The following is a 26,023-nucleotide window of genomic DNA, read 5'->3' on the forward strand; positions in this document are numbered from 1 at the left end:
GTTCATGTATAGCCAGCCATGTTGGTGAGACTTTATGGATGTGGCTTCTGATGTTACTAGGAGATACATTCTCACAGAACTCCCTGATCCTCTGGCTCTTTGCACCTCCCTTTCTGCAGTGTTCCCCAAGCCTTAGGTTCAGAGGTTATTATGTGGATGTATCCATTGAACTCCTCAGCTCTGTTTTTTTGATTGGTTAGTTTTTTCTGTAATGGTCTCCTGTTGGAAAGAGTTCCTTGATGAGGGATGAGAACTACCCCATCTCTGTGTATAAGGGCAAATATTTAGAGTGTAGTTAGGGATTCCACTAGTTTAGTAAAGTAGTGGTTATAAGTTCCTGTCCAAGATCCATGAGTCCACTAGCCCTGGGTAATTGTCTAGCTTTCTAGTACCAATCATGATTTCTCTCTTGTTAAGTTGATCTTAAGTCCAATTAGAAAGCTGTTGGTTACTACTAAGGTATGTGTGCCACTAAATACCCTTAGGCTTATTGGGCCTTGCTAGTGGTTGTGGTTCATAGGTGCTGTAATTAGGTAGGACTGTTTATTGGTTTGATTAAAAACAGATTCACTACTTTAAAATAATTTTTTTTAGTAAAAGGTAGCATTTCCAAGTAAATATATTAAAAGGCTCTCCACACTAGTCATGTTTGGTATCTGGATTGCTTGACCTAATTTAGAATAAGGTATTTCCAACAGATGATTGCTAAAAAATATTCATTCTCTCCCCTCTTTTGTTTTTTTACCTAGATCACAAGAGACCCCTGAAGATGGTCAGCCTCCAGCCTTACCACCCAAACAATCTAAGAAAAACAGTTGGAACCAAATTCATTTTTCCCACTCTCAGCAAGATCTAGTCAACCACAGTAATGAAACCTTTGATGTGCCCTCTTCCCCTGAAAAGTCCACTGTAGGTAGTCTCACTTTGTTTTGAATTTTTAAAATCTTGAATGCAGGTTACTTTGAACCATAGCATGTTTTAATTGTAAATTGTAATACTTTGTCTTTTTTTTCTGATTCTTTGATCATGATTTATACCATTATGGCGTTACCTTTTTCTTCATTTGTATAGTACCTATTGCTTTGAGTTAATGTCTTAACAAGTTAGCTGTAATTTTAGTATACAAAATATACATATGCTCCCCCAAAATGCTAATAACTCAGTAAATACTTATTTTAGTATGTAATTTCTTATTGTAAATATATCCCCAACCTTTTAAAATTGAGGACAGACTCTAATATTGTGTGTGCACTCTACCTTTTACAAAATAATTTATAACTTTTGCTTCTCCAGAATATGCCTTTTTACAATAATGAGTTCTTAGAATCTTAATGATTTATTAATTTTATTTCTCAAGAAGTTTTAAATAAGCCATAAGTGAAGTTAGCAATTTAAGAATACAGTGTATTCCTAAAAAAGCAAGCACAGTTATATGTAGATGTTTCAGGAAATTTAAAGAGACATTAGGAAATTAAGATACAAAAGGGAAATTTCCTTGATAGTAGGCATCAGCATCTAGAGTCAAAGGCCTTTGGTGATTACTGCACTCCCTGCCTTCTTGGTTATTTACTCAGAGCTTTTTCCATTACCAAAAGTTGAAACCATTCTATTTTCTGATGAGTACTGTTCCACTACAATAGACTTAATCAACAAAAATGGCGACTCGAGTGTGTGATGTTTATGGTGACTCTATAGTGATGTTTATGTGTCTCTTCTTGCATGCATTGATTATTCATGGTTAATGAACTTGTATTTTGATGAAGGTGGGTATGCCAAGATAATTAACACATGGCAGTTGTTGTTATATAACTTACAATCTAGTTTGTTTCTTTCAAAAATATTTAGTAAAGGCTATATGATAGCTTAGTTGGTTAAGTGCTGGCTACACAGGCACTAGGAATGTATAGATAGGTGGATCCTTGGGAGCTCATTGGCCAGCTAGCCTAGCCCTACATGGTAAGTTGATGGTACCAGTGAGAGGTACTCTCAAAACACAAGATGGACAGCACCTGAGGAATGCTACCCAATGTTGCCCTTCAGCCTCCACAATTAGGCTCACACACCTATACACACAACTGCAATCACATTTGCCAGTAGAGTGGAAGGAAGAATGAGAGAATGCATCTTCAAATATTAGGCAAAGAAACTTATTTTCCTAAAACAAACCTTATTCTTAGAATTTTAAGTATTTCTATACCATTGATAATACAAGCAGATAAATATATGCTTTATAATCTGAAAATTCTTTATTTTTGTCTTTTCAGCCTAATGGTGGCATTCCACATGATAATCTTGTTCTAATCAAGATGAAACCTGATGAAAATGGAAGGTTTGGGTTCAATGTAAAGGTAATCTGGAATGTGTCATATTTAGTTTTTAAATTAAGATGTTCTTAGTTTGGTAGTATTTGACTTTTTTTGTGTTTTCCAGGGAGGATATGATCAGAAGATGCCAGTAATTGTGTCCCGAGTAGCACCAGGAACACCTGTAAGTTATCCAAAATTTTATGTAAATGCTGTTTTTAAGAATATATACTTTGGGGCCAGATAGTGGTGGCACATATTTTTAATCCTAGCACTTGGGAGGCAGAGGCAGATGGATCTCTGTAAATTTAAAGCCACAAGGCCAGCCTGATCTAAAGAGCAAGTTCCAGCACAGCCAGGGCAATGGAGATAGAAACCTTGTCTCGAATAACCAAAAAAATAAAAAGGTAATATATTTTGTAGCCAGGTTTGATGGTTGCCTGTCTTTAATCCCAGCATTCAAGAGGCAGAAGCAGGCAGATCTCCACTGAGTTCAAGGCTAGCTTGGTCTACTCAGAGAGTTCCACACCAACCAAAGCTAAAAACAAACAAACAAACAAAATACAGATGTACTTTCTAAAATGTTTTATGTATATGAGTGATTTGTTTGCATGTGTGTCTGTCTGTGCACTTTCTGTGTGTGCTGCTCTCATGGGTCAGAATGCAGTGTAGATCACACTTGTCAAAGCATATCCATTAGTTAGTTTGTGACCAAGAAGCAAAGCACACAGCTGTGCTTCTTGGTTTTCTTGGTCTTTTAAGATATTCTTTGAAGGCAATTAAGGTAGTCATCAATCTCATTATAGAGGAAGGGCAGTTAAGGTACTCAGATTGCTTAGATTCTTAGTTGGGATCAATATTGTGGATTCCTCCCTAGTGCCAGGTTTCTTGTTAACCCCATAATGGCTCCCTCTATCAAGCTGTCTCTTTCCTTGCTCTCCCTCTCTGTTGTTCTCACAACTCAACCTTCCTGATCCTTTGTTTTCTCCCCCCTCCTCTCCTTCTCCCTCCTATCTCCCTCCCCATCCCCTTCTCCCCATGCTCCCAGTTTACTCAGGAGATCTTGTCTATTTCCTCCTCTTGGTGTTGGTGGGGGGAATCGATGTATGTCTCTCTTAGGGTCCTCCTTGTTTCCTAGCTTCTCTGGAGTTATGGATTATAGGTTGACTATCCTTTGCTTTATGTCTGATATCCACTTATGAGTGAGTATATACATTATTTGTCTTTTTGTATCTGGGTTACCTCACTTAAGATGTTTTCTTCTAGTTCCATCCATTTGCCTTCGAATTTCAAGATGTCATTTTTTTTTTACTGCTGAGTAGTACTCCATTGTATAATTAAGTAGTACTTAATTGCCATCATAGAGCCTTCATCCTGTAGCTGATGTAAGCAGAAGCAGAGATCCATAGCTAAGCCCTGGGCCAAACTCCCAGAGTCCAGTTGTAGAGGGAGGAGTGATAATATGGACACAGGGGTCAAGGCCATGCTGGGGAAACCCACAGAAACAGCTGACCTGAACAAGTGGGAGCTCACTAACTCCAAACTGACAGCTGGGGAACCCCCATAAGACCAAACTAGGCCACTTGAATGTGGGTGTCAGTTTGGGGGGCTTGGGAAGTCTGGAGCTGCTAGAAGTGGAAGCAGTGTTTATCCCTAGTGAATGAACTAGCTTTTTGGAGCCCATTCCCTATGGAGGGATACCTTGCTCAGCCTAGATACAGAGGGGAGGGCCTCAGTCCTGCCCCAAATGATGTGACACACCTTGTTGATTCCCTATGAGAGACCTCATCCTCTCTGAGGAGTAGATGCAGAGTGGGATGGGGAGATGATGGGAGATGTGGGAGGATGGGAGGGAAAGGAAACTGGAATTGGTATGTAAAATAAGATTGTTTTAGAGTTAAAAAAAAGAAAAAAGATATTCTTTGAAATTCATTTTTATTTTATGTGTATGGATATTTTGCCTTCATGTATGTCTGTGCACTGTATGCCTACCATACCTGTGGAGGCCAGAAGAAGGCATCTGATTCCCTCTTAGAACTGGAGGTACAGAGGGCTTCAGCCCCTCTGTAACTAACCAGTTTTTAACTCCTCTGTAACCACACTTAGTATGTGTGCTGGAAATTGAACCTGGGACCTCTGGAAGAGCAGCCAATGTTCTTAACCACAAAGCCATCTCTCCAGCCCCATTGCTTGGTTTTAAGATAATGGTTTTTAGATTGTAACACTAGCAGCAAATGTATACTTTATGCAGTAATTCGCAGTGTGTCCTGAAAACTAAAATTTGGAGGATGTCATTCAGAAACTACTGTTATTTAAGCTATGGGGACTAAAATTGTATATATTTAAACAGTACAAAATTAAGACTGCTTATATATAATATTTTGGCATCTTTTCTGAATCTCCATGAACATGTCCTGCCATAAGAAAGGAATTTGTTCAGTGAAGCTGTAAGACAACATAGGATGTTTCTGCTTTTCAAATAGATGAAAGTGTCTGTGTCTGTGCATGTGCAAACCAGAGGCTGACATCTTCCTCAATCACTTTCCACCTTGTCACCTTAGGGTTTTGTTTTTTTATTCAAGTTAGGGAACAAGCTTGTTTCACATGTGTCACCTTAGTTTTTAAGATGGTGTCTTTTAGTAAACCTGGAACTCCCTAATTGTCTATATTGGCTAGCCAGCAAGCTCCAGGGATTCTGTTCTACCTTCCCAGCACTGGGATTACAGGTTCATACTGCAGCACTTGATGTTCATGTGCTTTCTGGGGCTTGGAATTCCGGCCCTTATGCTTGTTTAGCAAGCACTTTACTGACTGAGCCATCTTCGTAGTTTTGCATGGATGCTTTGTTCTATGTAGTTTTAGTTCTGCTATAGTGTATAAAAAGTAAATTTCTATATTTTCAGGATACCATGTGCATATTTGAATACTTACCTACATTATATTATAGGCTGACCTATGTGTCCCTCGATTGAATGAAGGGGACCAAGTGGTACTGATTAATGGCCGGGACATTGCAGAACATACCCATGATCAAGTAGTCTTGCTTATTAAAGCTAGCTGTGAGAGACATTCTGGGGAACTCGTGCTTCTAGTCCGTCCTAATGGTAAGTACTCTATTTAGCACTATTTGTCATAATTTGTTAGTTTATTACTGGACCTGTTAGCCAGAGTAGGCTTCTTTAAGCATGTCATGCTGGTTCTTATTCAAATGACAGTGACAGCTATCATTTTTAGAGAAAAAAAAATCCAAAATCTTGGTTCCTTTAACTCCCATTCATACTATATTCGATTCTGTTGGTACAGTGGCGTTCTTACTGTTTCCCAAAAGCTCCAGCCTGATATGCTTTAGGGCCCATGTACATGCTATTTCCTCTGCTCAGCAAACAGTTCTTGGTTTTGATGTAACACATGTTCTTGTGTCATTCAGGAAGGCTTCCTCTGCTTATTCTACCATACCCAAAGTGGCTTTTCTCTTCAGCCATTCTAATAGTAGTGTTATGTAATCAGTGAGTTTTTGTTTAATGAACAAGTAAATCTCACCAGGTGGTGTGCGCACCTTTAATCCTAGCACTCAGGAGGCAGAGGCAGGCAGATCTCTCTGTGTTCAAGGCAAATTCCAAGATAGCCCGGGCTACACATAGAAAGAGAAACCCACTGAGCCACCCACCTCTGTAGATGTGCCTCATTTTCTTAAAGTCTCTTCAAATTTTAAGCATGTGGCTAAAGAACTCTTTGTTTCTCCAAAGGAATAGGGAAAGCCTTTCAATCCTACAGCCATTCTTGATTCATACACAATGGCATCAATCAGATCTAGAGTAATTATTGATAACTGAATCTATAGAAAATATCTAGTAATTGCTTACTGAATTCTATTAAGATTCTCATGTATGTGTTTTGTTTTATTTTAGCTGTATATGATGTAGTGGAAGAAAAATTAGAAAGTGAGCCAGACTTCCAGTATATTCCTGAGAAAGCCCCACTAGATAGTATCCATCAAGATGACCATTCTCTTCAGGAGTCAATGATCCAGCTAGCTGAGGGGCTTATCACTGGAACAGTACTGGCACAGTTTGATGTAAGTGATATCATTGTATTAAAACAGTATTTGCTAATTAGTTTGAGTGTGGTAAGAGCCTAACCTACTATGTATTCTCATTTATAAGGTAAAATGACAGCCTTTGAACTGGTTGACATCAAATGGTCTAAAATGTAGTTTTTAAGTTTATTCTCATAATACTAGTTATGACTATATAAATAAGTATCTTTTTGAAAGAATTGTAAAAGCCAGGCATAGTGGCTTATACCTGTAATCTCAATAAAGGTGATGCAGGAAGAAGTTCATGAGTTCAAGGTCAGTCTAGAATAGTGAGTGAGACCCCTCTCAAAATTTAAGAGTAGAAAAGACATTATAAATGGTTTTCCCTATAATTTACTAGCTCTTTTTATGAAAGGTAGAAAATAAGGATAATGTGGTGTATGCTTAAAGCTTGAGCAAAGCCAAATGTGACGGCACATATCATTTGTTGTTCTCACATCTGCAGCAATGCAGTTTTCTCTGAGCTTGAGGCCATCCTGGGCTACATGTAGCAAAGGCCTCATCTCAAAAAAATAAAATAAAAATAAACAAAACTGCCAAGTTAAAGAAAATAACTGGTATTTCAAGTTAATATTATGTCATATTTAGCCTTTCTTTAGTTTTGTCTGTAAGTCTTAAAACCCCTCAGATCATTATCTCAGAAGTACAAGAATGTTTCTTCACTCCTAATCTTTATTTTGATTAGTGAGTATATAGTGAATTTTGAAAGTCTGTATTTAAAACAGACATGTCCAGCCTGTGGCCCACTGGTTGTGTCCATTCACGATAGTTATTTAATAAATCCACTCCAACACATTTGTAGATGGCAATATCCTATCATAGTGTACTTAATTTATCTTTACTAAAACTAGGAATTTTCCCATGTGTGTAAAAAAAATAGCCATCAATATTTGCTGTTCTCGAGTATATGTTGTATATAAATGTGTATAATAAAACATACAAGACATATATCTTTTTTTAAAAAAATAATCTCAGTTTGTATATTGCGAGTACTTCTAAAATAAAGCCAAAATGTTCTCTGCAGATTTGCTATTCAAATATCAGTTAATTTGATGACAATGGTTTTCAGATTTTTCAGAGTGTGTATCAAAAGTTACAGAACTGATACAGTTCTGGCTCAGCACTCTACTTTTTTGAAGAGTATCATAGTGTGTGTGCAGTATGGGGGTGGGGTTTCCTGTTAGAGTATAAGCTAATCTGCTAAATGAAAGCAGAGTTATTCATGAGTTATTGGACTGTTTCTGTTTGTTTGTTTGTTTGTTTTTTAAGCAACTGTATCGGAAAAAACCTGGAATGACAATGTCTTGTGCCAGATTACCTCAGAACATTTCCAAAAATAGATACAGAGATATTTCGCCTTGTAAGTATCTATTAACTCTTACCATCATAAACTTAATTAAAGATTTTTATGGTCAGAGTATAAATTATTGTTAGAGCATTGCTCTTAGCATGTGCCAATCCTTTGTTTCTTTTAAAATTTTTTAGATGATGCTACACGGGTCCTTTTAAAAGGTAATGAAGACTACATCAATGCAAACTATATAAATGTAAGTTTTTTGTTTTGCTTTTGTTATTTGAGATAAATGAAACCATTGTAAATTTTAAGGTTAATTCCTTTTTATTGAAGGCCTAACTTTAATAGAATATTAAAACTTGAAGATAGTAATCTTTATCAAATTAATGTTTTAAAAAGTAAGGCAGGACAGGTTGGTGGTGGTGCACGCTTTTAATCCCAGCACTGGGGGGGCAAAGGTAGGCGGATCTCTGTGAGTTGAAGGCCAGCCTCGGTCTATAAGAGAGAGTTCCCATACAGCCAGTGCTACACAGAGAGACCCTGTCTTGAAAAACAAAACAAACAAATGAAAAAAAACTAAACCAGGTGTGGCGGCACATACTTTTAATCCCAACATTCAGGAGGCAGGACTGCAGTATCTGTGAGTTCAGGGCCTGCCTGATATGCATAGAAAACTCCAGGTCAGGTCAGCCAGAGTTTCACAGTGGGTCCTTATCCACCCCCACTCTCCCCAAGAAAGCTAAAGTAATTTGGTACTGCTATATTAATATTTAGTTAGAACAGTACAGTAGAATAATCAACTCCAGAAATAGAATAATCTATTATTACTATAATACTGTTGTAGGCTTGGGTTATAGTAGTGGCAGCCTTTTAAATCAATAGAGATAAAAACAACCTATTTGGTGAGTTATTTGGGCCATCTTCTCAAAATGTATCAGTGTAAGGAGGATTATTTCCCCCAAATAACAAAGGAAAAAAATGCCTTTTTCCTTAATTTCATAATATAGAAATTGTCAAATGTATACATGTGGAGCAGTGAGGGGACTGGAGAAATGGCTGAGCAGTTAAGAGTATTGGCTGCTTCTGCAGAGGACTAGAGTGCAGTTCCTAGCACCCACATTGGGCTTCTCACAACCACCTGTAACTTAAGCTCCAAGGGATCTGGAGCCCTCTTCTAACCTTTACATGCTCCTACATATGCACCCCACTGTGTGTGTGTGTGTGTGTGTGTGTGTGTGTGTGTGTGTGTGTGAGAGAGAGAGAGAGAGAGAGAGAGAGAGAGAGAGAGAGAGAGAGAGAGAGAGAGAGAAATGGGTTTCTTTTTTTGTTTTGTTTTGTTTTTTTTTACTGTAAAATCAACCTTCACATACACATCACTTAACTTCGACCATTGAACTCATGGACAGTGTTATTTCCCTATGTTTCTACACCTATATTGTTACATAGCATAATTGTACAACACTTTATCATCTATAAGTACTTTACCTATTCAACTTTGATGGTGACATCTGTTGAAAATACATCAGTATTTAAATTTGAAATATGGAATCATGAAGAAAATATGTGACAATTATTAAATATTTTAGATGGGGAAGAATTTTGTTAAGCTGAATGGATATATGCCTAAGGTATAAACAGCTAGGCCACTGGTGAATGTAGTCTCTGTGTTTGAGAGACTGAGGATCCCTCAAGTTCAAGATTTCAAAACTAGCCAGGGCAGCACAGCAAGACCTCTTTTCAAAAGGTCACAATCAAAGAGTCACATTTCGTCACATTCTATTAGCTAATCAATGTGTAACTTCACTCAAAAACTTTAAATAATGATGATAATGAAAAAATCTGTATATTTGGTACACTTAAGGGTACTAAGATCAAATGACAGCATTTTTTAAATGCTGTCCAGTTAAAATTCTACACATAGGCTGGGACTATAAGCACACATGTAAAACTTGAGAGGCTGCAATAGAAGACTCCCAAATTCATAACTAATGGACCTACAAAGCAAGACACTGTGTCTCAATTAAAGCAAAATGGATGTAAGGCAGGAGAGGAAATGTAAACAACATTGAACATTGTAAACCACATGGCTATTTTCAAATGTCTATAAAAGAAGAGAAAAATATATGAAGAATCTCTAGTGTATCTGTTACCTAGCTTTAAAGTTTGTCAAGAAGGGACCAATGTTGTTTAAGTGATTCCCTATAGATTATTTTTAAGCCAAAATATATGAATTTATATATACAATTAATTATAACTATTAGAAATAGTTGTAGATTCTTTCTACAAAGTTTATATAAATGATGAAATAGGGAAAATGAATCATCATTTCTAGAGTATATAGCTTTTAAAAGTGTATAGTCACATTTTCATCAGCTAGTCTATACATAACTACATTTAAAGACTTATTTAATATTAACACTGCTGATTTGTTAACTCTGAATGCATAGCCAATGGCATTGAAGTGTAACTCATGTTTGAAGAATTCCGTACTTTCTCCATGAGGAATAATATCACAGCCTTCTTGCCCCTCAGAACACTAGACAGCATTTCATCATTGTGATTGTAAATGGTGTAATTACCTACAATAAACAGAAAAATGTGAAGTATATGGTACTAAACAGTACTGGTGCTGCTTGTGGGCAGTATAGGAAGGTCACAGAGTTGCCTTATTTGGTGTCAGCTGGAAACATGCTTATCCAGTGACTCAAATTATTTGTTGCCTCCTGTATGCCTACAAATGGCAAATAAAGCTCTCCTCCTGTTCTGAAGTTACATAGGAACTTTAGCAGATATGAGGTCAGAGAGATGTCAAAGCAGTTAAGATTGCTGTACAATCATGAAGACCAGAGTTAAGATTCTAACACCCACCCACATAACAAGATTGGCATCCTTTAACTCTGTTTCTGCGGTGTCAGAATTAGGAGGATTGTTGGGGCTCACTCGTGTCCACCAGAATACTAGACTCAAGCACCAGGTGCAAGGAGAGAGCCTTCTAGAATCAAAATTGCAGGAAGAGAGTGATACAAGATGGCACATAACTCCTTCTCTGGCCTTAGATAATGACTGGTGAGAATTTTTTTTTCTTATTTTTTAAAAGCAAACCCAGAGCTAGAGAGATATCTCAGTGGAAGAGCACTGACTGCTCTTTTGGAGGATCTAGGCTCAATTCCCAGCACCTACATGGTGGCTCACAACTATCTCTAACTCCAGTTCCAGGGGATCTGACACCCTCACACAAACAGACAGACATGCATGCAAGCAAAATACCAATCTCATTTAAAACAAAACAAAACCACAATACTATTATAAAACTTAAAAAAAATATCACAATTAAATGACAGTGTACTCAATTTTCAAAACCAAGTACAAATTTAAACTACATAGAAGTACTATTATTTACCAAATATTTGATGATAACATATACAAGTCCAGTTCTTTATCTGAAACCTTAGGTTCAATTATGCTTTGGGGTTCTAAATTTTTAGAATTTTTTTTTTTTTTAAAGAATTTTCAGTCCTGCCCAGTGGTAGTGCACACCTTTAATTCCAGCACTCAGGAGGCAGAGGCAGGTAGATCTCTTCAGAGCCTGATCTACAGAGCAAGTTCCAGGACAGCCTCCAAAGCTACAGAGAAACTCTGTCAATCAAAGTCAGATTTTGCTGTGAAATGCTTTCAAGTGAGGTCAAATTTAAAATGCCTTCAAGTCAGGACAAGTTTTAAAACACCAAAAGCAGTTTTGTATTTCAGACTATTGGTATTTTCACAACTATAGATAAGGGATTATAGATATATTAGCAAGTACCAATGGAAATACATTGCTGTGTGTTGTTGGTTGAAGTGTAAGTAGGTAAACCTTCTCTGGAGAAAGGTATGATATTGTCAAAATTTGAAGTATGCATCCATTTTGATGCAGCACTTTCATTTCTCCCTGTTGCCCTTACAGATAGGTACATTTTTACATTTGCCAAAAAATGTCAAGTTTAGAGATGTATTCAGTTTAACCTTCTTACTTCTAACAAACATATTACCAGTGCCTTAAATCTCTTTTAAATAAATTACAGGTTTTTTAAGAAGGGCCATTAATAAGAGAAATTTATGTACTAATTTTGGCATTATCTTTCAAACAATAGGACTGTATATACTGTGTTTTCATTTTAAAGATAGTTATAAAAAATAGTTGTTGTGTACAGACTGTCTGTGTGAAAGAGGTTCTAGAAACTAGAAAAACAAACTACCTTCTGGTGATAACTGTAAGCTGGTTTAATGGGGAGACTTCAGGTATACACTATTTGGTATTCTCTGAATTACTATGTGTAGATATCACCTTGGTAAAATAAACCACAGATGTAGCTCAATTGTGATTCCCCAGTATTTTTTGTCTTATTTTTTCCATAAACAATTTTAAACATTATCCTATTAGCTCTCCACACTGTTTTATGAGCATAATACTAAAATGAAAATTTTTCTCTTAGGAAATTTACCAATAAACTATTTTATAGATACTTTATAAAAATTTCCTTGCAAACTCTCTGCCTCTAAAACAAATTTCTCTGTAAAGCCGTCCTATACGCCATAGTAGTGCCAGATATTGTCATACTTTCCTATAATGTATGGGAGGCTGGGATATATCATGAGACCTCGTCTCAAAAAAAAAAAAAAAAAAAAAAAGAGAAAGAAAGAAAGTATTTGGTAAATATTTGTTTTCAAATTCCTCTTTCTACCAATTGAATGATAAATATGTATAACTTTGGACATTGCCAGGAAATTTTTTTATGAATCAAATTATTAACAAAGATTATTGTACTAATCAGTTTATTGAGATATTGTGTTCAGTTTAACATTAATGGATGCTTTTAATCTTCCCAATCATAGTAAAATGTCAAAATGCAAAAATTTTCATGTCTTTTTCTTTTTAGATGGAAATTCCTTCTTCAAGTATTATAAATCAGTACATTGCTTGTCAAGGGCCATTACCACACACTTGTAAAGATTTTTGGCAAATGACTTGGGAACAAGGTTCCTCCATGGTTGTGATGTTGACCACACAAGTTGAACGTGGCAGAGTAAGCTGTAGTTGAATCTTATCCATTACTTGTGCTCTTTTCAAATTACATTGTGTTTATGTAATCAGAATATTCTTTTGTAGCCTTTAATTTCTTCTTGTGATTCCATGCTTTGAATTATTACAGCTAAATACTTCAGAGTGTACCTAAAACAATACTTGTGATAGAAATGTTACCATGCTTATATCTAAGAGGCTTGTCTGTGGAATATGTAAGGATTTCTTACAAGTTAATAGTTAAATGATCATTTAAAATTTTGGCAAAGGATCTAAGTAGACAATTCCTAAGATGATACACCAATGTCCTGTTGGTAATCAGGTTAAATGTCACCAGTATTGGCCAGAACCCACAGGAAGCTCATGCTATGGATGCTATCAAGTCACCTGTCACTCTGAAGAAGGAAACCCTGCCTATATCTTCAGGAAGATGACACTGTTTAACCAAGAGGTAAGAAGTCAAGAGTGTTTGTTGAGAAGAACTATTATAAAGATTTTGAAAGCTGAAAATGTCTTGAGTAGTTACTAGGAAACAACAATTACTCAACTATTGGCTAGAAAGATGGTTCTGCAGTTAAGAACACTTGCTGCACCGTCTTCAGGACCAGAGTTCAGATTCCAGCACTGATATAATAAGCTGAGCAGAATTGCAAGTGCCTGTAACCCCAGCTCTGAGAAATCAGAGACAGAAGGCTCCCTGTGGCTTTTTGAGTTCCATCATAGTTATGAGCAAGGACTAACTTATTCATAGCATTTGCTTATAAAAAATTTAGTGCGAGCTGAGCAGTGGTGGTGCACGACTTTAATCCCAGAACTTGCGGGGTAGAGGCAGATGGATCTCTGTGAGTTTGAGACCAGCCTGGTCTACAAGAGCTAGTTCCAGGACAGCCTCCAAAGCATAGAGAAACCCTGTCTAGAAAAACAAAAAACAAACAAAAAAAAAATTAGTGCAATCAGTATTAGTAAAATATTTGGATATGTCTTGGGCAATAGAGGAAGCTGTCAACTTGTTTCACTTTTTTCAAATAATGGAGAAGAGCAACATCACAATCTTGGTGATATGAGGAAGAAAAGTTACACTCAAGGCCTTTTGACAGCAAACAGATAGCAACTTTCTGACTGCCAGCTCTTCTTAGTTCTACCAGTCATTGTTTTTGGCTTCCAAAGCCAAAAGTAGACACTGATTAATGAGTGATGGTTTGGTCCCCTAGTTGGAATATACACATAAAGAACATCATGCTGCTAGTCCTGGAAGGATCTAGAGACTGTGTATCGTGTATTCACTCCTGAAATTCATTCTTTCCCTGATAGCAGCCCATCATTTTGTTGTTGTCACTTTTGTTTTTGAAACAGGGTATTACTACATAGACCTGGCCCAGACCTTGTTATAGACTGGGCTAGCCAGAAACTCATGCTGCCTCTCCCTCCAAGTGCTGGGATTAAATGCTTGCACCACTACACCCAGTGACCCTCCTTGTTGTTTTAAAGGTGGCTAAAAGAAGGAAGTAACTGCAGCACAAGCGTTGAAGGCTCAGGCCTTTCCCATCAACAGTTAAACCTTGAAAAGTGATAAGTGGGGTAGAGTCTCTCTTACAATAAAAGGAAGGAAGCAGGAATCTTGAATGAAGCAAATGTTATCGGGGGAAAAAGTTAAAAATTTATTTAAATAAAAATCAGTTAAGGATTTGATAGTAAATATAAGGTGATTTGTAAATGGAACCATTAAGAAAGTTCTTTATGTAAATCTTTATTTTCCCAAGTAGATAACCAAAAGAAAGAGGTGTGTGTGTGTGTGTGTGTGTGTGTGTGTGTGTGTGTGTGTGTGTGTGTGTGTGTGTAATGATTTCTATCTTCAGTGTTGTCTATCTATAATTAGCCATGGCATTTTTATTTGTAAATGCTAAGTACCTCAGAACTATGAAAAGATAAATTAATTTAAAAATTTGAGGCAAATATAATTGACAAAACAAATTTTCAACAAATACAAATACACATACACTAACAGACAATGGATAGGTAGGTACTACTCCCATGTCTTGATTAACTTTTACTTCTGTGATCTCCCTTGGCATCTCCAGATTGAATGATGTTGAATGATAGTTACCTGTTTTAAAGTGTATGAATAAATAGTTTGATTTTATTTAGTCTTCTCATAAAGCCTTTTCAACCTAAAGATGGCCCAGTGGAGCAGTAAGTGTCATTTCATTTTTCACATGAAGGAGGGTAGCTCTGAAATATTAAATGCCATAACTTGCAATTATATCCACCATTACTCCCTCCCTCACCAAGTAGAATTAATCCTTATTCAACTTTGTGTTTTTATTCTAATTTTAATCTATATATATTTGGGAGTTTTTTATCTAAGAATTTTATTATACTTATGTATGTGTGAGTGCTTGGGGTTTTATCATGGTGCACCTGTGGAGGTCAGATGACAACTAGTAGGAATCTGGTCTCTTTTCTACCATGTGGGTTCCAGAGTTTGAGCTTAGATTGTCATTCTTGGTCACAAGCCGTCTTAGCTGCTGAACCATTTCATTCTCCTGGGGCTTTTCCTGTCTAATCTCCACAATTTCATTTGTGTCGACATGTAAAGATTATCTCATTTTTTGTTCATATACAAAAGTTGTTACTTTACCATCTTTGTTCACCTGGAATCTCTTTTAGGTAATCCTTTAAGTAGTTCTCTGACCTTAATTTATTTCTGCCTGTTGATTTGGTTACTATGCTCAAAATACTTGATAAATATAGAAATTGAGTTGTAAAAGTATAGTAATATGCTGGGTGGTGGCGGCGCACACACCAGCACTCAGGAGGCAGAGGCAGGTGGATCTCTGTGAGTTCCAGGCCAGTCTGGTCTACAAAGCAAGTTCCAGGACAGCCAGATAGCCAGCACTATTACACAGAGAAACCCCATCTCAAAGAACAAAACCAAACAAACAAAAAAGTATATTAATATAAATAACTAGTCCTTAAAAGGATACAACTATTTCTGTGAAATATTTTCCTTGTGTCGAAATACTAGATTTTAGTGAATTTATACACTATGGCAAGAAGAAAAGGGAAGGTACTTTTACTTTCCTTCTAAAATTAAAACAAGCATTTAGACTTTAAAGGTAATTCCTATGTCAAAATGTGTAACTTTTCATTTTCATTTAGAAAAATGAAAGTCGTCAACTCACTCAGATTCAGTACACAGCGTGGCCTGACCATGGAGTACCTGATGATTCAAGTGACTTTTTGGATTTTGTTTGTCATGTCCGAAACAAGAGGGCTGGAAAGGAAGAACCGATTGTTGTTCATTGCAGGTATTTATATCCTGCCCTTAATGAATGAATAATTGGGTGCTTGGGGGAATACATAGTGTATTTTGACCTTTTATTATGATTAATACTGTGATATTTAGATCGAAAGTTGTGTTCCGAGGTTGAAGGCAAAGGGGATATTATAATAGTACTGTGTCAGAAACTATGGAAAGGAAAAAAAATAGCCACTTTCTTAGCTCTTTTCCTATTTTAATATCCTGAAATTGGAATGTGTCTTATAATTGATTGTAAGTTAGATTTGATGAAATACTGCCTTTATCTTCATGTGTTTGTGTTGGTATAACAAGATACTCAAAACTATGTAGTTAATAAAAGCAGAAATAGAGTTTTCAGTTTTGGATTGCAAAACTAAGTGTGGCCAGCAGAGGTCCTTAGTACACAAGCAAGGGGAGCTAATAAAGTGAAGCTAGCCTTGTGGGCCTCTGAAGCTTAGACAGTATGGAAAGCATCAGATCCAAATTGTCATCCTTCTTTTATATTTTAAAATTTTTGAGATGAGGTCTCCTATAATATGTGCAGGTCTTGTACCTTTTTTTGTAACTGGATAACCCTGAAATCCTGATCCTCAGTCTTCCATTTCCCCAATTCTGGAGTTACACATGTGTACTGCCATTCTTGTCTTAAAAAATAAAACTTTCATGTTTTTTTTTATTTTTGAATTCCCTTGCTTAAGTTTATCTGTTTGTGTTTTTCATTATTCAACACCTTTTTTTCTTTTCATTTTTAATCTCCTGGTTTTTTCCTCCCTTTTATAATTTGTCTGTATTCCTTTTCCTTTTATTTAACATTGCTTTTTATATCTGTTTTCTCTCCTTTCCTGGCTTCTTCCTTTATCTTATTCATTACAACTTCCAAATTTGTCTGAATGATTTTTAACTTCATAGTATACTTTCCATTAGTTTTGCCATTTTCTCCTCTTTGGTCATTGATGGTGTATTATGGGCTTTGATCAATTTTTTCTTTGTTTGGTTGGTTTTACTTTTGGTTTTTTGAGACAAGGTTTCTCTGTGTAGCACTAGCTGTCCTGGAACTTGCTCTGTAGACCAGGCTGACCTTAAACTCAGATCTGCCTGCCTCTGCCTCCTTAGTGCTGGATTAAAGGCATGCAACACTAATTCCCAGCTGGGTTTTGGTCAATTTTAACTGCATATCACATTCAGTGTAGTGCTATTGTTGATAAACCAATTTGTTTTCATCTTCCTTAGTGTATTGGGGGTTTAGCCTGCAAGAGTAGGCTTCACACTCAGCAAATCTCCAAAGAAAACTAAAATGAAAATCCACACCAACAGAAGCACAAATTAGGACACAGAAATACTCCTTGATTACTGAACTCAAAGATACTAAAACAGATAAAATGTTGGGTGAATTCAAACATTTTCTTGTAAAAATAATCGATGACTTCAAAGAACATACAAAACAAACAGATTAATGAACTAAGGATTTCACATTGGGACTTGGGAAGAAAAGTAGCAGAAAGGGGGACAAAGTAAGAAAGTGGGTGGGAAAGTTAATTTGCACATGAATGAGGAAATAAAGAAATTGAGATTAATAAAACAGAAATGTTGGAAATGAAAAACTGAGTAGAGCAAAATTTAAATATGGAATGTAGAAATCACCAATAGGCTAGACCGTAGCACAGATTAAACAGAGACAGCTATTGGGATTAAAGTGGGAGATTAGAAAGCAAGAGCATCCAAGCCACTAGAGAGTTCTTAATTCTACCAAGGCTAGGGGAGATCCTGTCCTCAGTATGACTGCAGTCTGCAATGCTCTCTCCACCACTGCCTGGTCTCTATGACTAACTAATATGGCTGGCTAGCTTTGCACTCTGATCTTCATGCAAACTTTATTTTTGTTAGATCATCAACAAAATATCACCACACTAGACTAAGCAAAAACAATAAAAGAACATCAGGATATGGACAAAGTTTGAAGAATGCTATACAAACATGATGGTTTAACAGCAAGCAAACAAAAAGACACAAACATAACTTTCAAAAACTGTAGGATATGCTCAAGAGAAATAACCTAGAAGTCTGTGGGATGGAATGAGTCAATGTAAAAGCTAATGGTCTAGAAAATGTATTCAATAAAATCATAGCAGTTTCCAAGTCTAGGGAAGAAATAAACATCTAATCCCAAGTGGTATTTAGAGCCCTAAATTACACAACTAGAGAAGAACCTCTCCATGGTAGAATTCATTGAAAATGCCCAAAGTATAAAACAAACAACAATGTTAAAAACTTTAAGAGAGGGCTGGAGAGATGACTCAGTTGTAAAAGGCTAGGCTCACAACCAAAAAACTGTAAGACAGCCAGGCATAGTGGAACATATTTTGATACAGAAGAAGGGGGATCTTTGTGATTTTATGGCCAGCCAGGACTACATAGTGAGCCCCTTTCTCAAACAAAGCAAAACAAACTGTAAGAAAAAAATAGCAGCTCACTTATAAAGTCGAGCATAAGGACTGTAGAGATGACTCAGCAGTTAAGAACACTGACTGGGCTGGAGAGATGGCTCAGAGGTTAAGAGCACCGACTGCTCTTCCAGAGGTCCTGAGTTCAATTTCCAGCAATCACATGGTGGCTCACAACCATCCCTTATGAGATCTGGTGCCCTCTTCTGGTGTGCAGATATACATGGAAGCAGAATGTTGTATACAGAATAAAAAAAAAAAAAATCTTTAAAAAAAAAAAAAGAACATTAACTGCTCTTGCTGAAGGCCTGGGTTTGATTCCCAGCACCCACACAGTGGTTCATAACTTTCTATAAGCCTAGTTCCAGAGGATTTGATACCTTCTTCTGACTTCTTGGACCAGGGATACATGTGATGTACATACATAAGCGCAGACTTCAAAATATATAAATCTGAAAAACATTGTTGAGATAATAAATTGTTTTTTGAGAGGAGGGGAGGGAAGGAAAGCACAACAGACCTTGCAACAGAAATTTTTTAAGAGCCAGAAAAGCATAGAATGGTATGTTTCAAGCCCTGAAAGTGAATAACTAGTAAAACTGCTATATCCAACAAAGCTACCTTTTAATATGAAAAGACTAAAACAGTTCACAACCTCTAAGTCAGCATTGCAAAAGGTACTTAAAGGGTTCCTAAAAATGGCAGTAGGAAAGATAGAGTCAATAAAGCACAGGAAAGAGTAAATTTCATGAGTGGACTAAATGAGCAAAGAATACCTAAACCCGTCATACCAGTGAAATGCCTAATGCAGATAGGGAAAGTGAAAAGATCAATTGTTAGTGTAACCAACCACAATAACAACCAACAAAATTATAGGAGGGAATGTGGGAGGGAAAGAAAAGCAAAGACAGAAGAACTGTGCCCCCAAAATAATAAAAACTAACTACAACAAACCTGTAGATAATATATACTAAATGCAGAAAAACAGAACACATTTCCTCTATAGGCAGGAACAAGACAATTCAGACATTGAACATAGCGTTCTATACTTGATTCAGTATAATCTCAAAATCTTTGTCAGAATAATAAGGAAAGAGAATGAAAAGATATAAATAATGACGGAAAAAGTTAAATTAGCCCTAGTTTCTGGTCACATGATTCCATTTTTGAAAGACCTTAAAGAATCCATGAGAAAACTTAGCTCTGAAGAACACTTTTAGCAAAGTAACAGGATTAAAACACATACACACAAAAATAGGTAGCTTTCATATGTATCAGTAACAAATTTGTCAACAAAAAAATCAGGGAAGTTCCACTCACAATAGCTTCAATAAATAAAATACCTAAAAATAAGCATAACTAAGGACATTAAAGAACTCTATAGTAAAAAATTTAAATACTGAAGAAAGTAATTGAAGACATTGAAAGCTGAACAAACCTCCCATGCTCATGGATTACCAGAATAGTTGTAAAAATGTCGGTGTTACTGAAAGTAATTTACAGACTGAACATAATTCTTATCAAAATTCTAGTAACATCCTCCACAAAACTGGGACATGAAAGCACAAAAGACCCCAAATAGCTCCCCAATCATAAGCAGAGAGTATCACAGTACCTGGCCTCAAATTACACTCTATAGCTATAGTGACAAAAACAGTGGGATACTGACATAAAACAGACATGGAGACTAACGAACTAGAAAATGGGCCCAGAAATAAATGTATGCAGTTACTTCTACCATTTTTCAACTCTTGAAAACATACTTTTTTCACCGGGCAGTGGTTGCGCATGCCTTTAATCCCGGCACTCGGGAGGCAGGAGCAGGCGGATCTCTGTGAGTTTGAGACCAGCCTGGTCAACAAGAGCTAGTTCCAGGACAGCCTCCAAAGCCACAGAGAAACCCTGTCTCGGAAAAAAAGAAAAGAAAGAAAGAAAACATACTTTTTCTTTGGTAGTATTGGTCTCTTGTTAATCACAAATTATTCTTCAGCCCCAGTTGACAAGAAGGAACAGATTCTTAATTCAAAATATCATATGAATAGCCCTGATAGACTGTTCTGGGAAACTCACAAGTCTGGTCTTATCATCTTCGTTGCTGTCAGCATTATTTTCCAACAACTCATTAAGCTCCAAATACTCAATGACTTTTCCAGGTCAAAGCTCCAAATTCTCCACCTTTCTCCCATAAAATATCCCAAGGCATAAAAGTTACATGGTCAGGTCCATCACAGCAAGGCCTCACTCTCAGTACCAGTTTCTGCTCTAGTGTGATTTTCTTTTGCTGTGGTAAAACACTGACCAAAAGCAACTTAGGAAGGAAAAGATTTACTTCATCTTAATAGCTTATTTTCCATCATGGAGGGAAGCCAGGCAGGGCTCACAGCAGGAACCTAGAGGTAGAAACTGAAGAACCCCACAATGATTACTCCTTTGCTTCTACTGACTTGCTCACATACATTTCTTACATAGCCTAGGTACCCTGCTAAGGGTACCGCCCACAGGAGTCTGGACCCTCCTTTATCAATCAGCAATTAAGAAAATGCACCCCCCCCAACACATGCCCACAGGCCAGTCTGATGGAGGCAGTTCCTCAATTAAAGCTTCTAGTTCATGTTGAGTTGATAAAAAGTAACCGGTCACACATACTGGTTAGAAAGAACAAAAACAAAATATCCACTCAATGAAGTAACAGTTCTCAAAAGAAGAAATACAAATAGGTAACAAATATATGAAAAAAATGTTCAACAGCCTTTAGTTAACAGGCAAATGAGAATTAAAACTAGTTTGACATTCCATCTCATTCCACTCAGAATGGCCATCATCAAGAAAATAAATGATGGTGAGGATGTGGAGAAAGATGAGCCCTTATTCACTGCTAATAAGAATATACTTGAAGCATTGATGCCAGGTCAACATATCACAGAGATGCTTTTGTGTCTGTATTTATTGCTACACTGTTTATAATAGCCCACATATGGAACCAGTCTATATGCCGAACAACAGATGAATGAATGCAGAAATGTGTTGATGTGTACAATGAATTCAGTGTCACGAAGAATGAAAATGTCATTTATAAGAAAGTTAATAGAATTGCATGCAAATCTTCATATTAGTTAAAGTAATCCCAGTTTCAGAAAGACAGATTTTTAATATTTTACTGTAAAGAAAAATACATGTGGTATATAAGAAGGGGACTAAAAAAAGTGAAGGAAAAGAATGGAAGGGAAGAGGGAGAGTTAATGGAAACAATAGAATGTTCTGTTTTTATCATAGAAAATCTAGATTTAAGAATATACATACATATGAAAGCATAAAAGGAACTAATGGTGGAGGGAGGGAGACCCTCAAGGTGGGGGAGTGGGAGGAGGTTAAATATGAACAAAGTATCATGTTATGAGTGAAAAATGTCATGAAATCCATTATTTTGTATTCTACCTTAAAAAAAAAAAATTAGGGGGCTGGAGAGATGGCTCAGAGGTTAAGCACACTGACTGCTCTTCCAGAGGTCCTGAGTTCAATTCCCAGCAACCACATGGTGGCTCACAGCCATCCATTATGAGATCTGGTGCCCTCTTCTGGTGTGCAGATATACATGGAAGCAGAATATTGTATAAATAATAAATAAATAAAATCTTAAAAAAAAAATTAAGAGGCCAGTGTCAGGGCTGGAGAGTTGGTGGCTCAGTAGGTAAAAGTACTTGTTTGTACAGGGTTCAGTACTCAGCATTCACATGGTGACTAACAATTGTCTGTGTAACTGTTGTTGCTGGAGATGTCACCTTCTTCTGACAACCGCTAGCACCAGGCACATGCACATGGGGCGCTTGCATACATGCAGGCAAATACTCAATGTAGACAGAAATTTCTGTTCTGCCTGATCCTGAAGCCATTCAGTCCCAAATAAACACACAAAGGCTTATATTAATTATAAACTATTTTGACCAATGGCTCAACTTCTTATTGGCTAGCTCTCTCTTAAGTATAAACCTATTACTATTTACCTGTGTATCTCCATGTGGTCTTGGCTTACCAGTGATGCCCAGGTTTCTTGCTTCCTATGCAGCTACATGGTGGCATCTCTCTGACTCCACCTTTCTCTATCCCTGTTTGGATTTCCCATGTGGCTAAATCCTGCCTGTCCATTGGCCGAAACAGCTTTATTCATCAAACCAATAAGAGAAATGTATATTCACAGCATACAGAAGGACATTCCCCCACCATAGTCATACACATAAAAATAAAATATTTTTTTAAAAAACAAGACTCAATATTAAGAATGATGAGATAACTGTGGCTTCTTTATATTAGAGAAATCTTCAGTAGCTACTATAGTTATGCTCAGAGATTTTATCTCCAGGAGGTTATTTTTAAGTATCACAATGGTAAGTTTGATATAAATTAGCTTTGTTTAAAGCATTATTTATATAAGGTATAAAACATAATTGTTGTTTATGTATTTGCTAATGATGCATTATTTTAGATCTGATACTTTGCATTTTAAAATGGTTTTAAAATATTAAGCAGTTGACTTGCTCGTTCTATGAAATAAACCTTAAGATGAAATTGTTTTTCTTTGTTGTGATTTGATACTTTGATATTTCTGCAGAAAAGCCACAAGTATAGCAATTGTACCACTAAAAATTTGTCTCTCTCTCTCTCTCTCTCTCTCTCTCTCTCTCTCTCTCTCTCTCTCTCTTTAGTGCTGGAATTGGAAGGACTGGGGTTCTTATTACTATGGAAACTGCCATGTGTCTCATTGAATGCAATCAGCCAATTTATCCACTAGATATTGTAAGAACAATGAGAGATCAAAGAGCCATGATGATCCAAACACCCGTAAGCACTATATTTCATATGTGCATGTATCTCTTAAACATGGTGGATCTTGCTACTAATTTTCATTCTATATGTTTTTTTCTTACACACAGACAAACACACATTTTTATGACAGGGTCCTACTATGTAGCCCAGGCTGACCTAGAACTCACTATGTACCCCAGGCTGGGCTCCAACTCTTCAGCCTCCTGACAAGTATGTGTCATAAAGCCTACCTCTAAATTATACTTAAATCTTTTTCATTCTTCCTCAGAAGCTATTGTTCCATAATATAATAGTTACCACCACCTTGGTATTATAAATAAAAATACAGTGGAAAGCTTCCATGTTCACCTTTTTAGGTGTCATCTGTTGCTTTTATGCTGCAACAACACAATGAAGCAGCAGATACCTATGGCTAACAATGTCTGAAATACTTACATCTGGCCTTTTACAGAAACAGTTTTGCCAGCATGTAGATGGCTTAGCATGTTAACTCTCGAGGGCCTTCCTAGTGGAATACTATCCCTAAACTGGAGAGCCTTTGGTTTTCAAGACAGGTTTTCTGTGTTGTGTGTCTTAGAACTCACAGAGTAGACCAGGCTGGCCTTGAACTCAGAGAGATCTTCCTGCCTTTGCCTCCCAGATCCTGGGATTAAAGGCGTGTGCCACCACTGCCTGGCTAAACTGGAGAGACTTAGTAGGACTTTGTTGTGATGGAAAATCTTCCTGTTTCCTGAGAAATTAATTGTATAACAATCACAAAATTCCTAGAATTTAAGCTGCTTATTCATAATGTTCTCCACTAACTTTTCTTTATGTGTCAGGAATCAAAATAACCAAGAAACTTTAGAGTTAGTGTTAAGATTGGTTTTGTATTAATTAAACCAGAGTGAGATGTTGGCATTGTTAGTGGCAACAAAATTACTTGATGGTGTCTGGCCTAATTACTCTAAAAATGCCTGTCATTTTCAAAGCTTCTAAATACAGAAAATTTCAAACTTTCTCAAAAGTTGACATTATAATAAAAACATTATAAATCACCAACATTTTCTGTATTATACAATCACTTTCTCATTACTTAAATCTTGGTTGTCATAAATATTTTAGTATGTATCTAAAAGATGAATTATATTTTTCTTTAAAATATACCATTATCGCCTTAATATTATCAAATAATGTTCATATTTCCAGTTTCATAAAAACCTCACTTTTGAAGAACAACTGTATTGAAATACAATTTGCATACCATAAATTTACCCTTTCAAAGCATTACTTCAGTAATTTTTCAGTATGTAGCAGAAGTTTGCTATCTTTATTTTTAGAAATTTTCATCATTCCATAAAGAAACTCCTTACTCATTAAGCACTTATTCCAATTTTTTCTGATACCCTTAGCCCCAAGCAAATCGAAAATGAATCAGTTAATATATACTCCAGTGTGTATCAGCAATTCATTTTTTTTCTTGCTGAATAATTTTTCATTATAAAGGTCTAACACATTTTAGGTATTTCTCTATTAACTGAGGAATGTTTAGAGTGTCACTGTTCCATGAACACATACGTGACATGTTTTTATTTTGTTGTGTATACTCATGAGTAGAACTGCAGCATCAGTGAGCTGGGACACATTCAACCACGGAGCTGCATCCTCTGTCAAGGACAAAATTTTATATCCAATAGTGGAAAATAAGGGTTCCATTATCTTAACATCATCAAAATTTACCTTGTTTTAGAGAGTTTGCTTTGTATATGGATATGAAGTGTTACTGTGACTTTGATTTCCATTTCCTTAATAATGATGTCAAGTGTCTTCTATAAAAATTGTTTTGCTCATTTTTATTTGTCATATTGTTGTTGTATTTATATTTTCCAGATAAAAATCTTATATGATATGTGTGTTTTCAAACACTTTCATTCTTTTTCCTTCATTTTCTGTTTATTTAAAAATGTTCCCATTTATTTCATGTGTGCTACTTGTGTAAATGGGTACATGCATGCAATGGCTCACCTGTGAAAGTGAAAGATCTAGTAGGTACTCTTTTCCTCCCAGGGACCAAACTTTAGGTTATCTAGCTTGCTGACCCTTGTGGGGGACTTTTGTTGTTTTTTACTTTGTTTTTTCTCAATGATCTAATTTAAGACCTAAATTTGGTTTAGGAATGTAAGACCCTGTATTTTATCCCCAGCACAACATAAATAAGTAACCCAATTGTTTTTAATTTCAATGAAGTCTATTGTATCTTTTTAGTTTTCGTTGTAGAGGTCCTAGTTTTATTTGGGTTTATTCCTAGATATTTTATGTTTTTTGAGGCGACTGTGAGTAGGGACATACCCATGATCTCTTTCGAATCTTGTTTGTTGGTGGTTTTAGAAGGCTGTTTTTTTCTTAATCAAAGTTGATTAAAGCTATATTGCCACTTTGTTGAAATAGTTGATTGTTTCCAGAAGTTTTGTGATGGAACTTTGGTATTTCTTAAACATATTAAATCATCTGCAAATAGAGGTAATTTGTTTTCTTCTTTTTCTATTTGTATCCTTTAAATTTCCTTCCCTTGCCTTACTGCTCCAGCAGATGCTTCTGGCACTAATTTGAAAAGAAGTGGGGATAATGGACAGCTCTGTCTCATTCTTGACTTCAATGGAATTGCTTCAGAGCTTTCTCTATTTAGGATAATGTTGACTGTAGGTTTTTTGTATATAGCACTTATTATG

General features: G+C 36.3%; 1 protein-coding gene across 9 annotated transcripts in view; it reads left to right on the forward strand.

Annotated features, from left to right (window-relative positions):
• Ptpn4 (protein tyrosine phosphatase non-receptor type 4) overlaps positions 1–26,023 on the forward strand; it is a 146,372-nt gene that overhangs the window by 103,761 nt on the left and 16,588 nt on the right. For 8 of the 9 annotated variants that reach the window (XM_027417798.2, XM_027417803.2, XM_027417797.2 and 5 more), the window contains 11 exons: positions 750–909; positions 2,265–2,348; positions 2,431–2,487; positions 5,251–5,407; positions 6,212–6,378; positions 7,669–7,759; positions 7,885–7,946; positions 12,610–12,756; positions 13,075–13,203; positions 15,912–16,060; positions 23,195–23,330. In XM_027417798.2, coding sequence (XP_027273599.1) covers positions 750–909; positions 2,265–2,348; positions 2,431–2,487; positions 5,251–5,407; positions 6,212–6,378; positions 7,669–7,759; positions 7,885–7,946; positions 12,610–12,756; positions 13,075–13,203; positions 15,912–16,060; positions 23,195–23,330 — 1,339 coding nt within the window. The remainder of the gene's footprint in view (positions 1–749; positions 910–2,264; positions 2,349–2,430; positions 2,488–5,250; positions 5,408–6,211; positions 6,379–7,668; positions 7,760–7,884; positions 7,947–12,609; positions 12,757–13,074; positions 13,204–15,911; positions 16,061–23,194; positions 23,331–26,023) is intronic. The other variant, XM_027417804.2, reaches the window with a different exon arrangement.

This window comes from Cricetulus griseus, chromosome 5 (genome assembly GCF_003668045.3).
Source record: "Cricetulus griseus strain 17A/GY chromosome 5, alternate assembly CriGri-PICRH-1.0, whole genome shotgun sequence".
NCBI lineage: Eukaryota > Metazoa > Chordata > Mammalia > Rodentia > Cricetidae > Cricetulus > Cricetulus griseus.